The sequence below is a fragment of the Camelus bactrianus genome, chromosome 8 (genome assembly GCF_048773025.1).
Source record: "Camelus bactrianus isolate YW-2024 breed Bactrian camel chromosome 8, ASM4877302v1, whole genome shotgun sequence".
Taxonomy (NCBI): domain Eukaryota; kingdom Metazoa; phylum Chordata; class Mammalia; order Artiodactyla; family Camelidae; genus Camelus; species Camelus bactrianus.
The window spans coordinates 30,913,151-30,933,154 of NC_133546.1; the positions used below are offsets into that span (position 1 = coordinate 30,913,151).

The window sequence follows — 20,004 nt, forward strand, 5'->3', positions numbered from 1 at the left end:
TTATTTTATTATCTTTTTTTAATTTGTTTAATTAATGAAGAGACACTTCTCCTTATGTACTATTTGGCTACCCAGTGACATGATTCATATGAGGAGAGGGAGAATTACTACTCACATCTTTGCTTGAATTATAGGTTTTCAGTACAGTGAGTTGGTTCCTATCATCCTCTGATGGAGACTGATTCTTCTTCCTCTTTTTTTTAATATCATGAACTCAGAGATTTAAACATATTTAATAGACTTTCAATTCATTGCAATTATTACTATTTTTAAAACTCCAGTGTTCCCCTCTTTGGCCAGTGGGAATCTTTTCAAGTTGGCTCCAGTCCTTTTGACATGACTTCGAGCTTTCTTGCTGTCTGGTATTGCTCTCTGATGCCAGTGTCATTTTGCACATTTTCTCCTCCAGACCCGGTGCCCTGGGCTTTTTTTAGTCAGAAATTGTATTTCAGGACCATTATGTGGATGCTGAGAGGTACTCATTGCTAGACCTTTGCAGTGAACAGAACTAAGAAAAATATGCTTTATATTTAAAGGTAAAATATCTATTAGTTTATTTTGATTTTTCAGATTGAAGCCTAAAGATGTTCACTTAAGGTTTTCTGTATAAGTTTGTGAGTTACATCTTCTTTTTTCCCCACACTAATATTTTTGGTTCTCAATGACACAGAGAAAGAGAGAATTAGAATATCCTATAGGCACTCACTTTTTAATCTCATGTTGATTTGAATACTTGTACCATATCTCCATTGTTAGCATACAGCCATTGCGTATGTACTCTCTCCCATTTAGCCCTTATCTGATGTTAGTGTAACATTTGTAACTATCTTTTTAATGTTCGCCATCTGTGTGTATACCATGTCTTCTTAGTAATTGTGGTTGTTTGAAACTCATTTTCTAGTAGATTCCTCAGGAATAGCTCATGGAATTAATATTGCCTGAGTTCTTGGATGTTGATAGTAGTTTATATGTCCCCTTGATTCTCAAGTCAATTTTGCAGGATATGAAATCCTTCATTCACATTTTCTTTCCTTGAGTAACTTAAATATGTTACTTCATTTTCATCTGGCATAAAGCCTTGCTGTCAAAGTCTGATAATAAATTTTCTTTTCCTTATAAGTCTCCTGCCTGCTTTTTCAAGATAGTGAAAGGATGTTTTTTTCCCCAATTTCTTTAAAGATTCTAATTTTGTCAGAGTATGTGTCACTGCGGGTCATTCTGGGTTATTATTCTGAAGTATGTGGTATGTTCTTCCATTACGTATTTTAAAGACATTTAAATTATTTTAACATTTTAAAATTAAAATTTTAGAACTTTCTCTGTTCCCTTTCTTCTGTATGGACTTCTCATTTCCATGTTTGATCTTCTTGCATATCACCATTATTTAGCCGCTCTCTCTCTCAACTCCTTTTCATTCTCCTTATTTTTAAATTTTAAAAGGCTCTTTTCACATTTTGTTTAAGATATCTGTTGAATTTGCTCTAGTTAATCATAATTTCTAAAATGATTTTTCTTTCATTTCTCATTTTTCCTAAGTTCTGGCTTATCATTTATGAGTTTTATGAATTCAAATTCATATTGTTCTTTCATGTCATAAATCATTTTTTGAAAATGTTTTAGCATATCTTGACACATTAGGTTATGTTTTGATCTGCTTTGTGGGCATGTTTTTCTGACTTACTCCCTTTGACTCTAGGGAATCATTCTCTGCTCCTTATTCTCTTTTAAACTTATAATAACTTTATGTTGGATTTGACCTTGATACTTTTAAGTTGTTTGCTTTTATGTGAAATAAGTTCTTGTTTTCATAGATTTCCATTTTCTGTTGCTTTGAGTTGTGTTTAAAAATATGGCCACTTGCTTTCTGAGATTTCTTGATTTTGTTTTCACCTCCACTTTCTCTGATCCTTCTCTTTTCTTCCTCTCTTTTGTCATTCTTTCTGTTTTTATGTGGTAAACTCAGAAAGACTGAAAACTATGCAACTGCCATCAACTTTCTAGAATCTCCCAGATGTAATGATGTAATTGTGTTGGTCTCCTTGCTCTACTCAGCTTCCTTCTTTGTACAGTTTTATCACTGTAAACTCACATGATTTACATTCCCCAGTTGCCCTAGGGAAGTCTAAAGCAGCCAGTCAATCCCATTGTATTCCTTAGTTTGTGTAAAATCTGTTAAGGTAGCAAATACATGGTCACCCAGAACTTAACCTTCTAATAGGTATCTGATTAGGAATATCTGTCTAATGGTGACATTTTGCATATCTCTGTTCCTGCATCGTGCTATGCACTGTGTCTTCTTTACCAATGGCAATAGTTGTTAGAACCTTTATATCCAACTGAATTAGAGAACCAATTCCAAAAAGCCCAGAAGCAAAACAAATCAAAAACTCATCCCTAAAAACCTTTTCCTCCAGAATTGTTTCTCGTAACAGAATCATCTCTGTCAGTAAAGGGTCAAACATGAAAAGCAGACCGGTAGGAGATATAGATAGACAGACAGACAGACAGATTGACAGATTCCCCCCCCCCCCCAAGAGATTTGTTGCAAGCAATCAGTTTATGTGATTGTAGGCCTGGTTAGGCAAGTCTGAAGTCTGTAGGGCAAATACTTGGAAAGGGCAGGCTGGAGTATTCAGGCACAGACTGAAGTTGCTATTCACAGGTAGGATTTCTTCTACTTCAAGGAGGCCTCCAGTCTCCTTTTAAGACAGTTCAACTGACTGAATCAAGTCCACCCAGTTATCTAGATATTCTTCTGTGCTTAGTGTCTGTTGGTTATGGACTTTAATCCAATCCCATCTACAACTTACCTTAGTAGAGACACCTAGGTTAGTGTTTTGATTGAGTAACTGGACTGTAGCCTAGTCAAGCTGACACACTAAAAGACATCACAGTTATCAAATGTATCATTCACTTAGATGTGGTTTTGGTTATTATCTTCACAATATTGCTATTAGCAGGATTTGCAGTTAGAACTTTTGCACAGTTATCTCACCTAATATTCTCACTGTCTCTATCGAATAAGCAGTTACAAATTGATATCCCGATTTTTAGATGAAAAAGTAGAGATTTGAGAAGTAATGAGAAATTGTGAAGCTAATAAATAGTCATTTCAGGACTAGAACATAGTATCCTCTCCCAGGGCTCAGTCTCCGTACTCACGCCCTCTTTGTGTGGCTCCTCATATTGGTCACCTTTTCCCAACATTGCAAAGACACCTACGCTTCTTAAATTGAAACTCCTTTTTTTGCTTAATAGCTGACTTTATTATTATTTTTGTTAAACTTGGCTTATGATCCTGATTCTAGTAATTCGCTATCCCCAGCACGTTTTTTACCCTGCTTTATGTCAGAATTATATCTGCCACTTCTCTCTTTTTGTGTCAGATATCATTAACTTTGTTCAGTTCTTTCATTGCCATATAGTAGATACTTGGTAAACTTAGTATTGTCATTTTTTCTAGAGGAGTGCTATTTTCTTATTAAGTGTTTGAACTATTGAAATCAATAATGCTTTTCTCAAAATAATGACATGTGTCTAATTTTAGAAATTTATGTTTCTGAACCTTTAAGTTTGCCATGATACCCTTTCATGTTTCTAAAATTCTTTGATTTAATTGTTCAATAATAATGATGAACATTATTAGCTTTATCATGCCTATGAGAACGAAAAATATTTCATGTGGCAGACAAGCCCTGGGAAGGAACCCTCAGGTTCTCGGAACTAATTTTGCTGTATTTTTATATAATTCACTTCAACCTTACTTAATTTTAGTGTACAGATTTACATTGGGATTAATTTTGGGAAAAAGGGCAAGTAATGACAAATTATATGCAGCCCTTTTGGTATTATTCAGTAGGAACCAAAGTACCAAACATAGGAAAATAGTCTCCAGTTTTTCCAATTCTAAGAGGATGGAGGAGACATATATCATTATGTGCTCAAGGAAAGGCAGTGAAAAATAAATAAAACAGTAAGTGTAATTTGATTTTTCGTTCAAGTCAATAGAGTGAAATAATCTCTGCAAGTGTTCTAAGTGCCACGTTATTTAATTTAATGTTAAATTGGATTAATTTTATTCCTCAAGCTTTGAAAAGAGAAGCTGAAATAAACTGTTCCGTGTTTTAACCATCTGGTATTAACTTTTAGGATTTCAAGCTGAAAGTAATAGAAAACCAAATGTGTTATATCACTTAACAGGAAGTCCAGAAAGAAGGGGGCTCTAAGAGCTGTTGACACCATTTCAGACACGTGATCAAGAACATGATTCTGTCTTTCTTCTCGATGTGCCACCCTCAGCATTTTAGGCATGACATTGAGAAAAAGAAATGGGGACCCAATATATCTTCTCTAGAAGTGAGGAAACCTTTCTGGAAATGACTTGGCCTTTTTCTATTTTGTCTCATTGGCCAGAATCACACCTGTCAACTGTTCATGGGCACAGGACCCTCATGGTTTTGACCAGTGTGTCTCAAGCTGCAATATCTTGGTGCATAACCTAGGGATCTTATAAAAATGCAGATTTTGATTTGGTGGATCTAGAGTGATCTCTGAACTTTGTACTTGTAACAATCTGACAGGTGATCCTAATGCTACAGGTCATTATAGCTTTTGGGAATTAACCAGTATTACCACTAAACTATTTTATGCCACCAGCTGAACCTGTCAGATAAATACTGCATGCACCCTACATGACGAAGCTTACTTATTTTAATAGAGTGAGAATGCTCAGGAATTCCAGTGACTTGCCTAGAGTTTTTTGGTAATTGATGGGTCTCTGCAACCTGTATTGGAGACAAAATAAATAAGAACGCGTGACAAGGATCTGCGGAAGAGGGTAGAGAAATGAAAAAAGCAAAGTGCTAGGTTGTAATCCTTGGATCATATAATTTTGTGGTTCATTTCTTACTATTTCTCAGAGTTGGGGATTTTGCAATGGAGAAATCACATAAAAATCTCAAAGCAGTATATAAAGCCTGGAACTGAAGCATGTAAAGGCAGAAAACTATATACAGACACGTCTGCATAAGAGATATATTTACCAATACTTCTTATTTCCTTCTTTCATAGCCCTGCCTAATCTGCTAAATTGATAGCTTGTAGGCAGGCAAAGACCTACTATTTTGGCTTATAAAAGAAAAAGTTATCATTATTTTTGACTTCTGAAGTGTACACATCATAAATTGTTACTTTGAACTATAATGCATTACTGGATGTTCGGTAGATATAGCGTTGTCTAGTGTAGCAGATTACATTTTTTCATGGGCACAATACATTGATCAAGGCTAAACAACAAATACTACACAAATCACTGGACCTATGATACAAATGAAACAAAAAGCAGCTTTGGTTTATTTTAGAGGAAATAACTGCTGGATTTTTGCATTTTTAAATTTAGTTTTGAGTTTTAATCCTGCTACCAATAGGCTGTGTATCACATTTCTAATCTTTCTGAACTCTGATTTTATAAGCTTTAAATGGAAATGACTATTACAGAAAGTTTGTGAGAGAGAGCAGTGACAGAACCAAGATAATAGCTAATATAACATGAGGTACATGGAGGTACTTATCAAAATAATTTTTGAAAAAAAACCCCTGAATATTATGACTGTGTAATTATTTTACTGTTGTTTTACAAGGTAAATAGCACCTGTTTACTGTACTCATTAATTATATGAATAATGTATACCCTGTATAAACATATATATTTTGTAGTTACATTAGTATATTAATACACACAAATATAAACATAATGTAATGTAATCAACTTTGTGATCTCCTCATGGGATCACCTTAAGCAGGGCCCTCAATATCTCTGAGCTGCGGTGTGGCTCAGAAAGAGCTTGACATAAATGATCTAGATGCCCTTGAGGTTCTGTATTTATGTAGCTTCCTTTTATAATAGCTTTAATTAATGATTATTATATGTTTTGTTACAATAATTTATGAAAGCCTAAGGAGACATTACATGATTCTTGCCTCTAAAAGTAGCAGCAAATTTAGTTTATTTTAACAAAGAACTTTGGTACCTGCTAAATAATGACGGCATGCTATACATATGATGCTGTGGAAGAAAAAATATTAACATTTGAAGCCATACCTTCAGGGTGATTTTAGCACACAAAAAGGCAAAAAGACTTATATAGAATATATTACAGAAGAGAGTCAAGATAGAAAGGCCTGTGATTACATTTTATGATAATCTTTGAGTTGTTGAGACACACTATTCATGACAATTTCAGTAGGAATGTAAAGTGAAGAGTATGTATAGGTTGGTGAAATGTGAAGTTGAGTCAGAGGAAGTAGTTAGACTTCATAACTCATATCACAGTGGGTGGGAATCAATATCTAAGAGTTGTTGATCCCCATTGTTGGGTTATTCAGATTTTTCATGATGGCTGATTCTAGCAGAAGTCCATAGCAGTCCTGGAATTGTTGCAAAGAAATAGTGCAGATTCTGTATTGGCAGGGCGAAAACAATGGAAAGTTAAAAAAAAATCCAGAATTCTTTCAGGCTAGTGAAAACCTCTGGAATGGCTGGTTATAAAGTAAAGAGTCAGCAGATACTAACTATTATGTATAAAATAGATAAAAAGCAAGTTTATACTGTTTGGCACAGGAAACTAAATTCAATATCTTATAGTAACCTATAATGAAAAAGAATATAAAAATGAATAAATGTATGTATATGTATGACTGAACTATTATGTTGTACACCAGAAATTGATGCAACATTGTAAACCGACTATCCTTCAATCAAAAAAGGCAAAAAAATAAATAAGACACACTGTTGTATTACAATGAAACAAAGCTATAAAAAAATAATAAAAGGTCATAAAGTGAGTTCTCACTGACGATGCAGAGGATTGAAGGAATAGGAGATACAATCTCATGCGCAGTTGTGATTCCAGAGAAAACTATCTTAGCACAGGAACAAGGTAGTGAAGAAAGATGTTGGGCGTCACTGAGACAGGGTAAGTTTTGGGTCATTGAGAATATTCACAGAACTGCAGTGGAGAGGATAATCTGACCTGGTAGGTAACTGCTTGGGAGGCTCTTTGGGCATGCTGGGAATTCCAGAAGTTGAGAGGTGGTTTGAGTGGGTTAGTGAAAGAGCAGTCTGCCAGTGAGGAACCAAAAGAAAGGGTAAGATAATAGAAGAAAATGTGCCCTCCTTTGAGCAAAGTTTGGGGGAATGGGTTATTGTGAGATGAATGCCAATCAAAATGGAAAAATGAAATAACGATTACTGAGAGGGAAGCATTAGGGTACTAGGAAACTCTTCACAAGAGAAGGTGTGTTTTTGAAAGAGGCACAATGTTGAAAGACTTGGGTGTGTGTGCGCACAAGGAAGATAATTTAGAAGGCAGGGTGAGTAGCAGGAATTGGCTGGTCTTGCTGCAGAACTGGGAAATATCAATAATGGTAAGGAGAAAGGTGGCAGAAGGTGGAGAGCACAATTGGAGGGGGAAGTTAGAGGAGCGTGAGGGAGGGCGTGTAAGGAGTGCTGAGTCACGGTCTGCCTTCCAGTTAAAAAGATGGTATCAAATGATGTGATAATTGAAACAAAATGCAGTTTGAGATTAGCACGTGTAACAATTTTTATTTTTGTTCATGAAGTTTGTAGGTAAAAAGAATTTAGTCTGGATTTTGTGAATTTATATTTTAGGGCTTTTGAGTATAAGCTGTTTTTTCTCTTTATTATTATCCAGGGGAATGAGCAAGGCAACTTGGTGCAAAAAAAATTATGGAATGGGTGGGTCAGGAAACAATAAGATATCTGCTGAGTGAAAAATGCTGAAGTCATAATTGAGACTTCATGTCCTTATGTATATGTGCATATATATACACATGCACATATATACTACATAATATGCACATATGTATCATTTCAGATGTGTATAAGGGTGATGAAAGATACAGTGGATTTTGGGATTTAAACAATTATTAAAGTATTAGAGTAATCTCTTTATTATTTACTTCTTTAAAAATTACTAAGTATTTCAGACATACAAAAAAATATAAAAAACAATGAATTGACCACTAAGGTACTCACCAGTTTAATTTAATAAAAGTTGGTATTTTGCATTTTTGTCTCATATCTTAATTTTTGTTAAGGATTTTTGTTTGTTTGTCTTTTGGTTTCTGTTTTTGAGATTTAAACATGCCTACGTGTGTTTCAGTGGAATGTAGGAGCTGTTCAACAGTTTTTACCAGGACCCTGCTGGTCTTCGTTTGCTTGGTTTCACTGCCACATTGAATTTTATTGAATGGATAAATCTCAGTTTATTTATCTATTACTCAGGATTATTTGGACCTTTCCCATATTTAACTATTATAGGCGATTCAGAGTTCAACATTCTTGTACATATCTGTGTGATCACAGATACAAGAGTGATTCAGATGTGGACATGTAAAAGTGGAACTGTTGGGTCCTAAGTGTTATGCATCTTCAAATCTATTAGGCAGTAACAAATTATTTTCTAAAATGACTCTAACCATTGACACTTCCATTAGTAATTATAGGGTTTTGTTTTCCATATCTAGCAGATGAAGTATTTCAGGTAGTGTAAAAGGGTACCAGGGACACAGCATTTTACCAACAAGAAGTGAGGTTGAGAATCATGACCAATTTTTTTTCTCATAGTTGTGGTTTTTCTTTGCCCTTTGAGCTGTCTTTGACATAAAGAATTTATAAATTTAGGTTGAGGATCTCCTTTCATGGTTATTAGACATATACATTTTCTCTTTTTATAGCCTGTCCATTTTGTGATAGGGTAATTTGTCTTTTTTCTTATTGAACTGTGGAAGAATTTTACATAACCTAGCTATTTATCTTTTGATGGTTATTTCCAGGACAAATATCTTATCACAGTTAGTGGCTTTTTTTTTTTTTTCACTTTATTTACGATGTCTTTCAACCTATAGAAGTAGAAATTTTATTATAGTTGAGTTTTTCAATCATTTCTTTTGTGGTCTTGTGTGAGACACCCTGATATCATAAATATGTTTTCTAGTATTTCATTTTGGAAGTTGACAGATATGCTTTTAACTTTCAGGTTCTTTTGATTACTTCTTTTAAATGGTATAAATTGGCTGTCATTAATGCCAAAGAGATAAAAGTTTGCAAAGAGCACAGATTTGGGGATGATTGTAAATTATTCATTAGTATTTTATAGTCATTCTGTCATGATCGCATGCTACACATTTAGAATACCGAGATGCATCGGGCATGGTCTCAGTCTCCTGGAGGGAACAAACCTATTAAGCACCTGCAATATGGTATAAAGGCTAAAAGAAGATTTTGAATAAACTCTGGAAGAAGGGAGGTGGCAGTGAATCATTTGCCATGGAACCATTAGCTGTCCTGCTAATTCATTTATTCTGGGCTAATAGCAATTTTATGGAAAACTGAGATTACTATTATAGTTTCAGCACACCCTCCTTAAAAGATAGCAATATTTACTTACATACTTTTCCTGATTGGAAGACAATGGTAAAAATTTGTGGAGGTACATGGATATTTTCTTCCTAATTTAACGATCGAGAATAATTTATCACAGATGTTGGTTGCCAAGATGCTTTAGATTTATGGAAATGTTAAGAACCTGTTTTTTAAAGATTGGTTTCTGTTTGCAGAGACGAAATGGAGAAGATATACCAGTAGCCCAGACTAAGAACATCAATCACAGAAGATTTGCTGCTTCCTTTAGGTTGCAAGAAGTGACAAAAACTGACCAGGATTTGTATCGCTGTGTAACTCAGTCAGAACGAGGTTCTGGTGTGTCGAATTTTGCTCAACTTATTGTGAGAGGTAAAGTAAAATTGCTTTCAACTTCATGAAATTGTGTAGCTTCGTTAGAACAAAAGCAACTTTGTAGCTACTTGGATTGATTTTTAAATCTAGTGCTCTTCATCTCAAGCCACTATAAAATCACATCATTATAAAAGTTCTGAAAATATCTTAAGGTCAGATTAAGACAGTAGTCGTATAGTTTGTCAAACACGTTTTCAGTAAGTGATTTCCAATGAGAGGAATCTAGGTCTAGAAGATCTAATAGGGCCAAACATAAAATACTTTATTCTATATGGCCGTCATCTAGTTTGCATTTCAACTTTAGATTGTTTTTTCCTGATTACAACAGTTCTACAGAAACTACTTTAGTTCTTCAAAGCGTTCTGGCAGCTATGTCAAGGTCAAAGTTTCTATCTCCAGGTACACCTGTAAATGTTACCACTGTCGAAACCCAGTGTTGGATGTGCACTAATTCTGGCCCCTGTAGAATCTGAGGAATAGCGACTTGCTAAGAGGTCCTCAGTATTCTTGGATGCTAAGGCTACCAGGGGAATTGTGAGGGATTGTGACATGTCAGTGCTTACCTGTAGTGAAATACTGGAAAAACCAGTACAAGTGCCCAACGTGTATTACATTCATTCAGAATTAACTGAGTCCCTGTATATGCCACAGTTCTAGATTATGGAGATACAATGGTAAATAAAATACAAACAGTCTGCCCATATGTAGCTTAACGCTGAGTTATGTTAGACACAGTTCATAGAAAGATGTTGAAAATATCATATCAAGTCATGACATGTGTCATGAATGAAAATAAACACACAAAGTGATGGGGATTGATATCTTAGTTAAGATGATCTGGAAGGTCTCTTTGAGAAGGTGACAACTGAGCTGAAACCTTAAAAAAAATGAGGGCATCAGCCATGGGAAAATTTCAAGGGAAAGCAGCTTTATTGAATAGAGTATCAAGCATCAATCAATAATGATGCAAATGAAAATAATTATAAACTATGTAAATCTCTTCAGGGAGAAGTTTGGGAGATTTTAACAAAAACATCTAAACTGGACTGAGATTTGTCAGAGGCATCAGAGAAGGCCTTTATCAATGAATTTCTTTGATATAGAATTTAAATCTGAGAAAATGTTGCCCAGATGATGTGGGGGGAAAGGGGTAAGAGACAGAAGGACCAGCAGGCAGAGAGCAAGGCCTGTGTCAAGGCTTGGAGGCTGGAAGGAGAAAATGAGATACATCCTTAGTCAAGCTTCTGTATTTTATAATGCTTGACATCGAATGTCTTTTATATGTATTATTTCATTTTAAGATTTACTTGATTTTAACACTTTAACCTTTAGTACTTTTAGCGAGAAGAAAATTGAAATTCAGAGTATTTGATAATTGCCCAGAGCCACAAAGATCTAATAACTGGCTGAGCCAGAGTTTTAACTCCGTTTCTTAACTCCTGATGCTGGGCTCATTCTTTCCCACCACTTTTTTCTCACACTGACATTATTAAATAATGCTATTAACCTCCTGTGATGCTTTTGTCTTGAGAGATTCTGTAGCTCATCAAAAATAAGTTTATCTTTGTAAATTGGATATGACTTTATTAATAAATAAAACTTCTCTCATGTCTCTAGGGTTAGTTTATATCATTGGCTTAAGTTCATGAAATCACAGCTTCAAATCATTGACTAATAAGAAAATAAAAAATTTAACTCCAGTGTTTAGGTGGAGAGACAGTTTATCTTATGTTCACACATATGTATGTTCACCTTTCTGAGCCCTGTTTCTGCATCTTTCTTACTTGAGCCTGCTTCTGAAAGCCTGAAAGTGTCCTTGGGTAACCTTCAGAGTGATTAATATGCTATGGATAGGGAAGGTGGGTGTGTTCTTGAGTCATCATGCTCACTGTATCTTCATGGTACTGTATGTGCATTCATGATGTGCAGCCCCTGAAGGAGATGGTGTCTTTTAATAGCACAGCCTTTGAAGGAGTTGGTGACTTTTAACAGTATAGCCTCTGAAGGAGATGGTGGCTTTTAATAGTGCAGTTAGAGCACTTTTGGGATGGGGGCAGTAATTCACTTTATTCATTCATTCATTCATTCATTCATTCATTTAATGGAGGTATTGAGTATTGAACCTAGGACCTCAACCATGCTAAGCATGCACTCTGCCACTGAGAGTATACCCTCCCCACCTAGAGTGCTTTTGAATACCTTATGGTTTATATACGTATAACTAAATGTAAATAAAATAGGAATTTTTCTTGAGGAGGTGGCCCCCAATGTATGCAACAGTTTATAGAGTTAAAGAGTTGAAGTTTTTGTCCAGGTGCTCCCTTTAAAGATAAATTTCCTTCTTTCATATAATCATTTGATGCCTGTTTATTTTAAAAGAGATTTATTTTGGAATTACTAGATCTCCTTTGTTTATCTGAATTGAAAAGTACATTGTATCATTTTATCAAAGCTTGGTTTTCTTTACCTGGAGAAACTCTAATTATGGCTATTCTAAGAGTGTTACTTGTGGAGTAAAATAAATATTTCAATAAGATTTATAAAAGGAGACTTCTTGAATTTCATAAAAATGTTTGACTTATTATTTTAAGAAAGTCCTGCCATTTCGCCTATATTTTGCTTTAGATTTTATATTGTACTTATTGGGTTAAAATATGATGATGCTTTGAATGTGCTACCCAGAGTCTGTTGACATTTTAGAAATATAATTTAATTGTTGTGGCAGTTTTCTTATTCTTTTCAATATATTTTAGTTTTTTTATATTTCTAATACTTACAGGTGATACTTTGCTTGGTGTTTTCTTTGAAGACTTTAATATAAAGCAATAAATTTTCTTGTTTGTCCAGATAACCACCAAATAAATATTGTTAACCAAAAATCACACCCTTCGGGGTCAGCTGTCCCGGTGTTGAAGTAGTGCTGAGAATTAACTATGGTGACAGGTCTTGTCTCTCACTGGCACTTTCAAAGCTGACATCCTGTTACATGAATACAAAAGATGGTAATTTTAAAGGAAATTTTTGGGGCAGTGATATGAATAGTCTTTAATGAGATCTGGCACAATATTGCCTGTTGTCAAAGATGACCCAAGGGTAAGAGTTTATCAGTGCGTTTTCTCCTAAACTGAAAGTGACAGGGCATGCTTAAGGCGTTTTGGTTGCCGTTTGTTACAAATGAAAATTTCACTGCAAAATTCTCATGTTGAAGAGTATTGATCCCCGTGTTTCCGCAGCCAGAGGAAGGAAAAAAAAGTATGCTGAAACAGAAGTTACTTTATCATGACTTTAGCATTGCTTCCAGATCGTTTTGAGTAATGATAACATCTTCAGTTTGTGGAAGCCAATCTTTATTGACAAAGAAGTTTTTACAGGGATGAGATGAAGAGCAGATGTTTTGCTCAATGTTTCTACAAAATTGAAGTGTAAAAACGTGAAATACACCTTGAAATGGTGTTTACAAGCTTCAAACTAAAAGCACCAACTTCGTAGTCTAAGTTATGTTTTAGATTCTCATTCTTGACCTCATTTGCAATCTTATCTTTTCTTTTCCACTGTTCTGAATCAGACCCAGCTACATTTCTAACCAACTGACCCACAGTAAACTTCTGTAAAATCCTCTGGTTGCTACAGCCAACACTCCATCTCTGTTCCCATTTGTTAGCTATGCTTTTCTATCATTGTTGTCTCTTAAATTCCAGTTACATTTTTAAAGTTCTTTAATGTGAAAAGGACAGTGTTTTGTCTTTGTTGTTGGTTTGATTTTTAAATTTTAGTGTCAACTATTAGCCACTGTCAAATGCTGTGGACGTAAGTATTCAGTTAATGTTTTTATCTATTCCTAATGGATACGGTCGATCCCTAGCTGTAAAGTGGGGAGGATGGCAACACATGTACCAGTGCAGGTGGGCCTGTGAAACAGATTTTGGTGTTTAAAATCATAAGGACTTTGCATTGTTGTAGATACTTCCCTTTGTAAGACAATACAAACTAGTATAAACATAGGGGAATTTGCTGACTTTGAATAACAGGAAGGTACAGAAATAGGCTTCAGGATTGGTTCATTTAGTCTTGAAGGTTTCAGATTCTTTCTAATTCTTCACACTGCAGTTCATAGTTTTGACTTTTATCCTAAGCCAGAATCTCATCATGGTCATAGGAGAGCAATATGGCCACGTACTTCTTTGGTCTTATCCACTTGGGGATAGAGAGGTTACCATCTCCCACAGGGGTCAAAAATTGCGTGGTTGTGTACGGAGAGACAACTAGAATGGCCAGTAGAGAACTTCTGTATATGGGACTGCAGAGTCTAACATAGTTATTCAGAGGGAGTCAATTCTATTCAGTAAGATAGGAACTGAGGATATTTTTCAAAAGAAGATAAAACTTTAACTTGAAGAACATATAAAGTTTGGAAGTTGGTAATATGGGGGAAGGGTGTTATCATAATAAGTTAGGTAACAGCATGAAGTAGGATCATAGCTTATATGGGGAATGAGGAGCTGTTAATGGAATCACTTGCTAGTACCAGTTACCTACTACACAGGTGAAGAAGGAAAGCCATCCAAATTAACAGTTTGCATTTGAACTTTTCAGATTTTGCTCTCGTTGTACTTATTTGTAGTCTGTGTTTCATCAGAGCTTGTGTAGTTCATCTTTGTTTGCACCTTTTTTATATAAAGACAATTGGTACCTTTCTAAAAATTCGTAGGTAAAATGTAGTTGAAATCAGAGCAGTGGGGCTGCCCCCAAAGGATGCAGGAACTAGATGATGAACCACATTCCATCCTTACCTACAGATGGAGGGAAGACTGCTGGCATACAGGAGAAGATGATGACGGTTGTTTTTTGCAGTGTCTGAATTACTCTCTTTCCTTCTCATATGAGCTATGAACTAGCTAGGGTGACTTTATGTTTAGCATGATTTTTTTTTCTCACTTGAAAAGCAATCTTGATTTAACAAATTTGTTGTGTTCTAGTCTTTTTTGTATATACCAGTTAAAAAATCAGATCTGAGTACCTCATTTTATTATTTTTGTATTAGAGGCAAGGACACTTGGGAATGGAAACATGACATACTAATAATTTTGTTGGTTGGTGGTTGAAAGCCATGGGATTTCTAGCTTGAGTCCTTTAGGATTCTGCTTAATATCACTAAAAATCACACTACTGATTTTAACTTTTTGTAGCACAGCTGTCAGACTCATGAATTCATATAATGGTGATTTGAAGATCCTTTTTCTTTGCTTCTATTGTGAAAACTGGTCAAGGTGACAGGAAGTTTGGAGTTATCTAGGAGAATTCAATTTAAACACCTACATTTTATAAAATCTGAACTATAATGAAAGTCTAAGAACACATGGATAATCACATAGTAAGTTCCCCAACTGCCCTGACATCGTCAGTCAGGGGATACCAAATGCCTCAAATTTGGAGGGGACTCCAAATGTTGCATATCAAAAATTTTTACATTGCTACCCTTGAGTATGATAAAAGAAACATTTGGAGTCTCCTCTCATTCATAGCAGCTACTTGTAATTCAGGTGATTCAATATACAAGATGTCTAGTACATTTTTAAATTCTAAATGAGCAAAAGGGTACTAGATGTCCTTATTTCAGATCGTATATTATTACTGGAACTCTGTTCTATTCACTTTTGTGCGCCATCATTCCAGATACTTTTTCCTATTAGTTTTCTCCTCCTCTGAGTTTTCTTATGCTGCTTTATGAAAACGGTAGAGTGTAGCTCTTGTCTTGCCCGAGTCATTAATTTGATGTTTTTTCTTGCCAGCTTTAAAAATAACAATGCAATGAGAGTTCTTTCCCAGAGGATTTCTGAATGTATTTGCATAGGTGATTCACATGTAGAGCTCTACATAATGTTTAGCAGTTGAGGTGCTGGTCACTTTTTTTTGGAGTGTATCTTTGGGGAGTTTGCTTTTGTTGGAGCTTTTGTCTTAAGAATTTGAGAAGGATCAAAGAGGAAGCAGAATGATCTGCACGCCAAAGAACGCTTTCTGTTGAACTCTAGGGAATTTGTTTTCAGGGCACTAATAGCAGGTCTGTACTTTCCTTCAGAGTCTCTCAATTCTGTTCTCTTGGAGTTTGTGATAAATGTAATGTGGGCTCATTTCTTCCAGAGGATGTATATCAACTTCCCAGACTAGCAGTGCTTTTGTAATTTATATTCCCCTCCCTGCTCATTCCTTTTCTTTCTCTTACCCTAAACCAAAAAGGAAGCGATGGAGTCAATTTATAACTTGAGTGAAAAATCAGCTAGCAGCCTTTATTGAGTACTTAAAATGGTAATAGGCACCAGGAAATTACAAAGAAACTGCAGACATATAGTCCAAGCTCTCAAGCAATTTGTAATTTAATTAATTATATAGGAAAATGTAGAATTTTTGAATATTTTTGGCATGGAGTTTGACTTCAATTTTGGTCACCTCTTTAATTCTATGGGGAAAAAAATAAGATCCCCTAACAAATAGAAAATACCCTCCCAACAGGTATTTACCAAATTTATTAAGCATTATTTTGGTAAATAATGTTGTACTGTGAGAGTCTTACAGAATGTTAAACAGAAGCTTTATAGCTGACAGATTGGAATCAATCAGTGAGGCAGAGAGGTATTTCTTAGTTTTCAGTGGTAGAATGAGTATAGATGGTGGTATAAGTGTTGTGGTGGGACGTGTCTTCATTAATTGTAGCCCTTGAGTTTCATCCACTTTCCCACCACTTCATCTTCTAGAGAGTCAGTAGCAGCCTCCCAACTAGTGTGTGATTGACAGGTGAGCTTCAGTGTTTCGCTTTTTGGCAGTTAACATAAACTATTTGCCAGTTAGATGCTCACATCTTTTTAAAGCTAGCTAATACACATCCTGCTTACTAGTAACATAGCATCAGGAACCTGACTTCCTAAGCCTAAGCTAGGAGGTACACAGAAGCAGAAACAGAGAACACTCATGAAATGTTAGGTAGAAGCTAAATATTAGGTGAACCAATCAAAGCCAACTTGTTCAACGAAGTTGATCGTATTACTGTGGAAAGCACTTTCCTGTCCATCTGGATTAATATGAATCATGTTATTTCCTTTACTAAGAAATACTTAGTCTAGCGAGGAATAAAAACAATCATAAGGTCAACACAAGTAAGTACAGATAAACATTTATATTGTGTTAATCCTCAGCGTGGATTGTGTTTAGTTCATAGTTACTGGTTTTTTAAAAAAGGAAAAAGTTATACCATTTTAGTGTTAAAAGTGAGGATTTGGAGACTGGGGAGTGGATAGAGATTAATTGTGGCAAAGTATGGGCAGCTTTTCTCAATGTGTAAATCTGTAACAACCTCTCCTTATACAGCTTTATCTTAGCTCAGATGTTTGTTTTTAGAGAAATTATGGCCTACAGATGTGGTCTCATCTCTTATGAGCTATAGGGACAGATTACTTTTAACTTCAGGTTATAATTTGGAAGATAACGTTCTCCATTTTCTGCTTTCTGTGCCCGAAACTAAGAACATATTTGATTGTTTTTTTCTGCAGTGGTGCACAATTTGGAGTCATATTTAGTTGTGGATGGCACAGAGTCTGTCCTGGTGTTAAAACAATGAAGAAATAACAAATGAACCTGCAGGCTTTTAGGAAAAAATTTCACACACGTAGTTATTTACATCTTCCTAATTGCACTGGTGTTTTCTTTCATCTTCGTATGCATGTGGGAGAAACCACTGTTATTCTCCTGTTGCCCTGTTATCCCCTCCAGTGGCTTTCCTTCACATTAAGGGGAAAAAAAATCACAGCCACTTCCTGGTCCAAAAGACTGTAAGTAAAATATTCCCTGGGTACCACTCAAAATTTATTTCCTGTCACTCACCTCCTTCCTTATCCACAGCCAGCATGCAGACTCTTCCATGCATATTCCTGCTTTTGGGCTGTTACACTTGCTGTTTCCTCCACCTGCACTTTTTTTCCCTCAGATACATGCATACTTTCACATTCTTATCTCCTTTGGTTCCTCTCATTTTTTTTCCCCCAAAATACCTTAAGGGCCAAATTGTCTAGTACAGAAGAACATCCATCAATTTTGTTTTACAATTTTTTCTCCACTGTTATTTAGCTCCAAGTTTTCAAAAGATCTCTCCATAATGCCTACTATTAGTATGAGCAGAACAAATATTTCTATAGTAGTCTCAAGTATTTTCACATTGTTGGGTGACATACAGCGAATAGGAATATGTATGTTAATTGACTGCTTCTTTCATTTTCTGAATTTTATGACAAACCCATGGCTCCTCAGCACTCTTTACCTTCAGTACCAGTGCTTTCAACCATGTCACCATCTTCGTTTTACTGTACTTCTGTAAAAACTTCTCACTGGTCTCCCCACATTAGCACCTGCCTTCTCCAAGTCAGTCTTCACACAGCAACAGACTGACTGTATTTCACAAAGTGTCAGAGTGTGCTCTCCTGGTTCTGATGGCTTCTTGTTCATGTAATATCAGTTCCAGATGCCCCATCACAGCCTCCAAGGCCCATCTTCATCTGGTCTGTCCACCTCTCCACTCCTTCACAAGAGTCTCCTTTGCTCAACAAACTAGCGACGCTGACTTTCTTTCACCTGCTTTAATGCACTGTGCTGTCTTCTCCCTTTGAGCCTAGGAGTTTTCTGCCCACAGCGCATCTTCACAAGTCTTCAGCATATTCCTGCATTCCTAACATCTGCCTCCACCACTCGATTGACTAAGTCAAGGACTCTTCCCTTTTGCTTGTTTACGCTTGTGTTTCTGTGGCCAGCACCATGGCCAACACCTGCTGACATCTCATCAAGTAATTGCTAAAGAAACAAAAACAGCATAGGTCGCAAAGTGCCATGTGAATGGCATGGTCTTAATGTGTGGGACAGAGGGGGACAGCCTCATGCTTGACTTTAGTGGTCAGGGAATGAGCTGAGGGAGAGGCAAAGTTTTATCTCACCACTGATGGATTTGGGTAGCTGAAGATAAGCAAGGGCATTTCAAACAGAGGGTGTAACATAGGAAAACACATGCTCTTGGGGACTAGTATTAAATATGGACCATGACAGCATTTTCTCAGGGAGAAGTCTGAGATGAGCCTGAAAGTGTGCTTTGAGGCCCAATGGTGGAGCAATATGAATGCCAGACTAAGTAATATAAATTGGTGATATTATTTGATTTGGGAACTTTGAGAGTTTTGCAGTAAGTTACTCATGTCTCTGTAACTGTCTCAGAAACCTAGGATAAGAGATGATTTGACAAATGATAAGTGTGTATGGAGTAAGTTTATGGGGCTCTAAACTTAAAATCTTGATATGTTGAGGCATCCTTGAAGAGCATGTGATGGAAAGGGCAAGTCAAGGTTGAGAGATTACAGTGGAGATGTTCTTAAGAACATTGTGGAATGACAGGAGCAGTAGTCAGCCTGGGATACTAAATGAAATATGATATTATGGACAAAAATTTGGAAGGTTTGTAGAAGAACTTATTTGAGAACATACTAATTTCAGTTGTAAACTCTAGATTGGGATACTGGAGACAGGTTTAAAATATTTAGGCATATGGGAAAGGCTTCAACTAGTTGAAGGGTATTAAATAGGTATGACACAAGATAAATTAAACAATAGGTACTTAGTTTATAGAAATTCTTTGAATTTTATAAGCTTCCATTTCATAGTCTTTAGCCAATATTATTAGAATTTTTCATATTGTTAAACTTAGGATAAAAGCAGATGTATGCAATTAAATGGAAAATTTAGAAAGAGAACCTTGATATGGTTAAGTGTCTGTTTTTCATTATTCCTGACACTTTTCACGTATAAAAACACATGGAAGATATATCCTGTGTAAATATTTTTCCCTGCTATCTTCATGTAGATTCCTAGTTGGGTTTGAGGCTATCCGTTAAGTGACAATATTTTTTCTGTTCTTTGTAAAAACTTTTTCTTCATAGAAATAAAGCAAGCTCTCCAGACTTCTCCACTTTCTCTGCTCTTCAGAATTTGAGTGCCCCTGATAATGCTCCTAGATATTAATGCTCCTAGATGTGTGTTTTTCTTACATGAATTTTTTAAAGCGCTGGAAGGAGGGAGATTTTCTTTCTAAGACTTTTGGCCAACAGCATTTCTCAACCCTCAAAGAATGTCATTCATTACAGCAGGTCATTTAAAAATAT

The 20,004-nt window shown here is 35.7% G+C and overlaps 1 protein-coding gene across 5 annotated transcripts in view; it reads left to right on the forward strand.

The window, feature by feature from the left end:
- The window catches only part of PTPRK (protein tyrosine phosphatase receptor type K), a 510,632-nt gene that overhangs the window by 266,094 nt on the left and 224,534 nt on the right, over positions 1-20,004 (forward strand). For all 5 annotated transcript variants that reach the window (XM_074368389.1, XM_074368386.1, XM_074368385.1 and 2 more), the window contains exon 6: positions 9,640-9,814. In XM_074368389.1, coding sequence (XP_074224490.1) covers positions 9,640-9,814 — 175 coding nt within the window. The remainder of the gene's footprint in view (positions 1-9,639; positions 9,815-20,004) is intronic.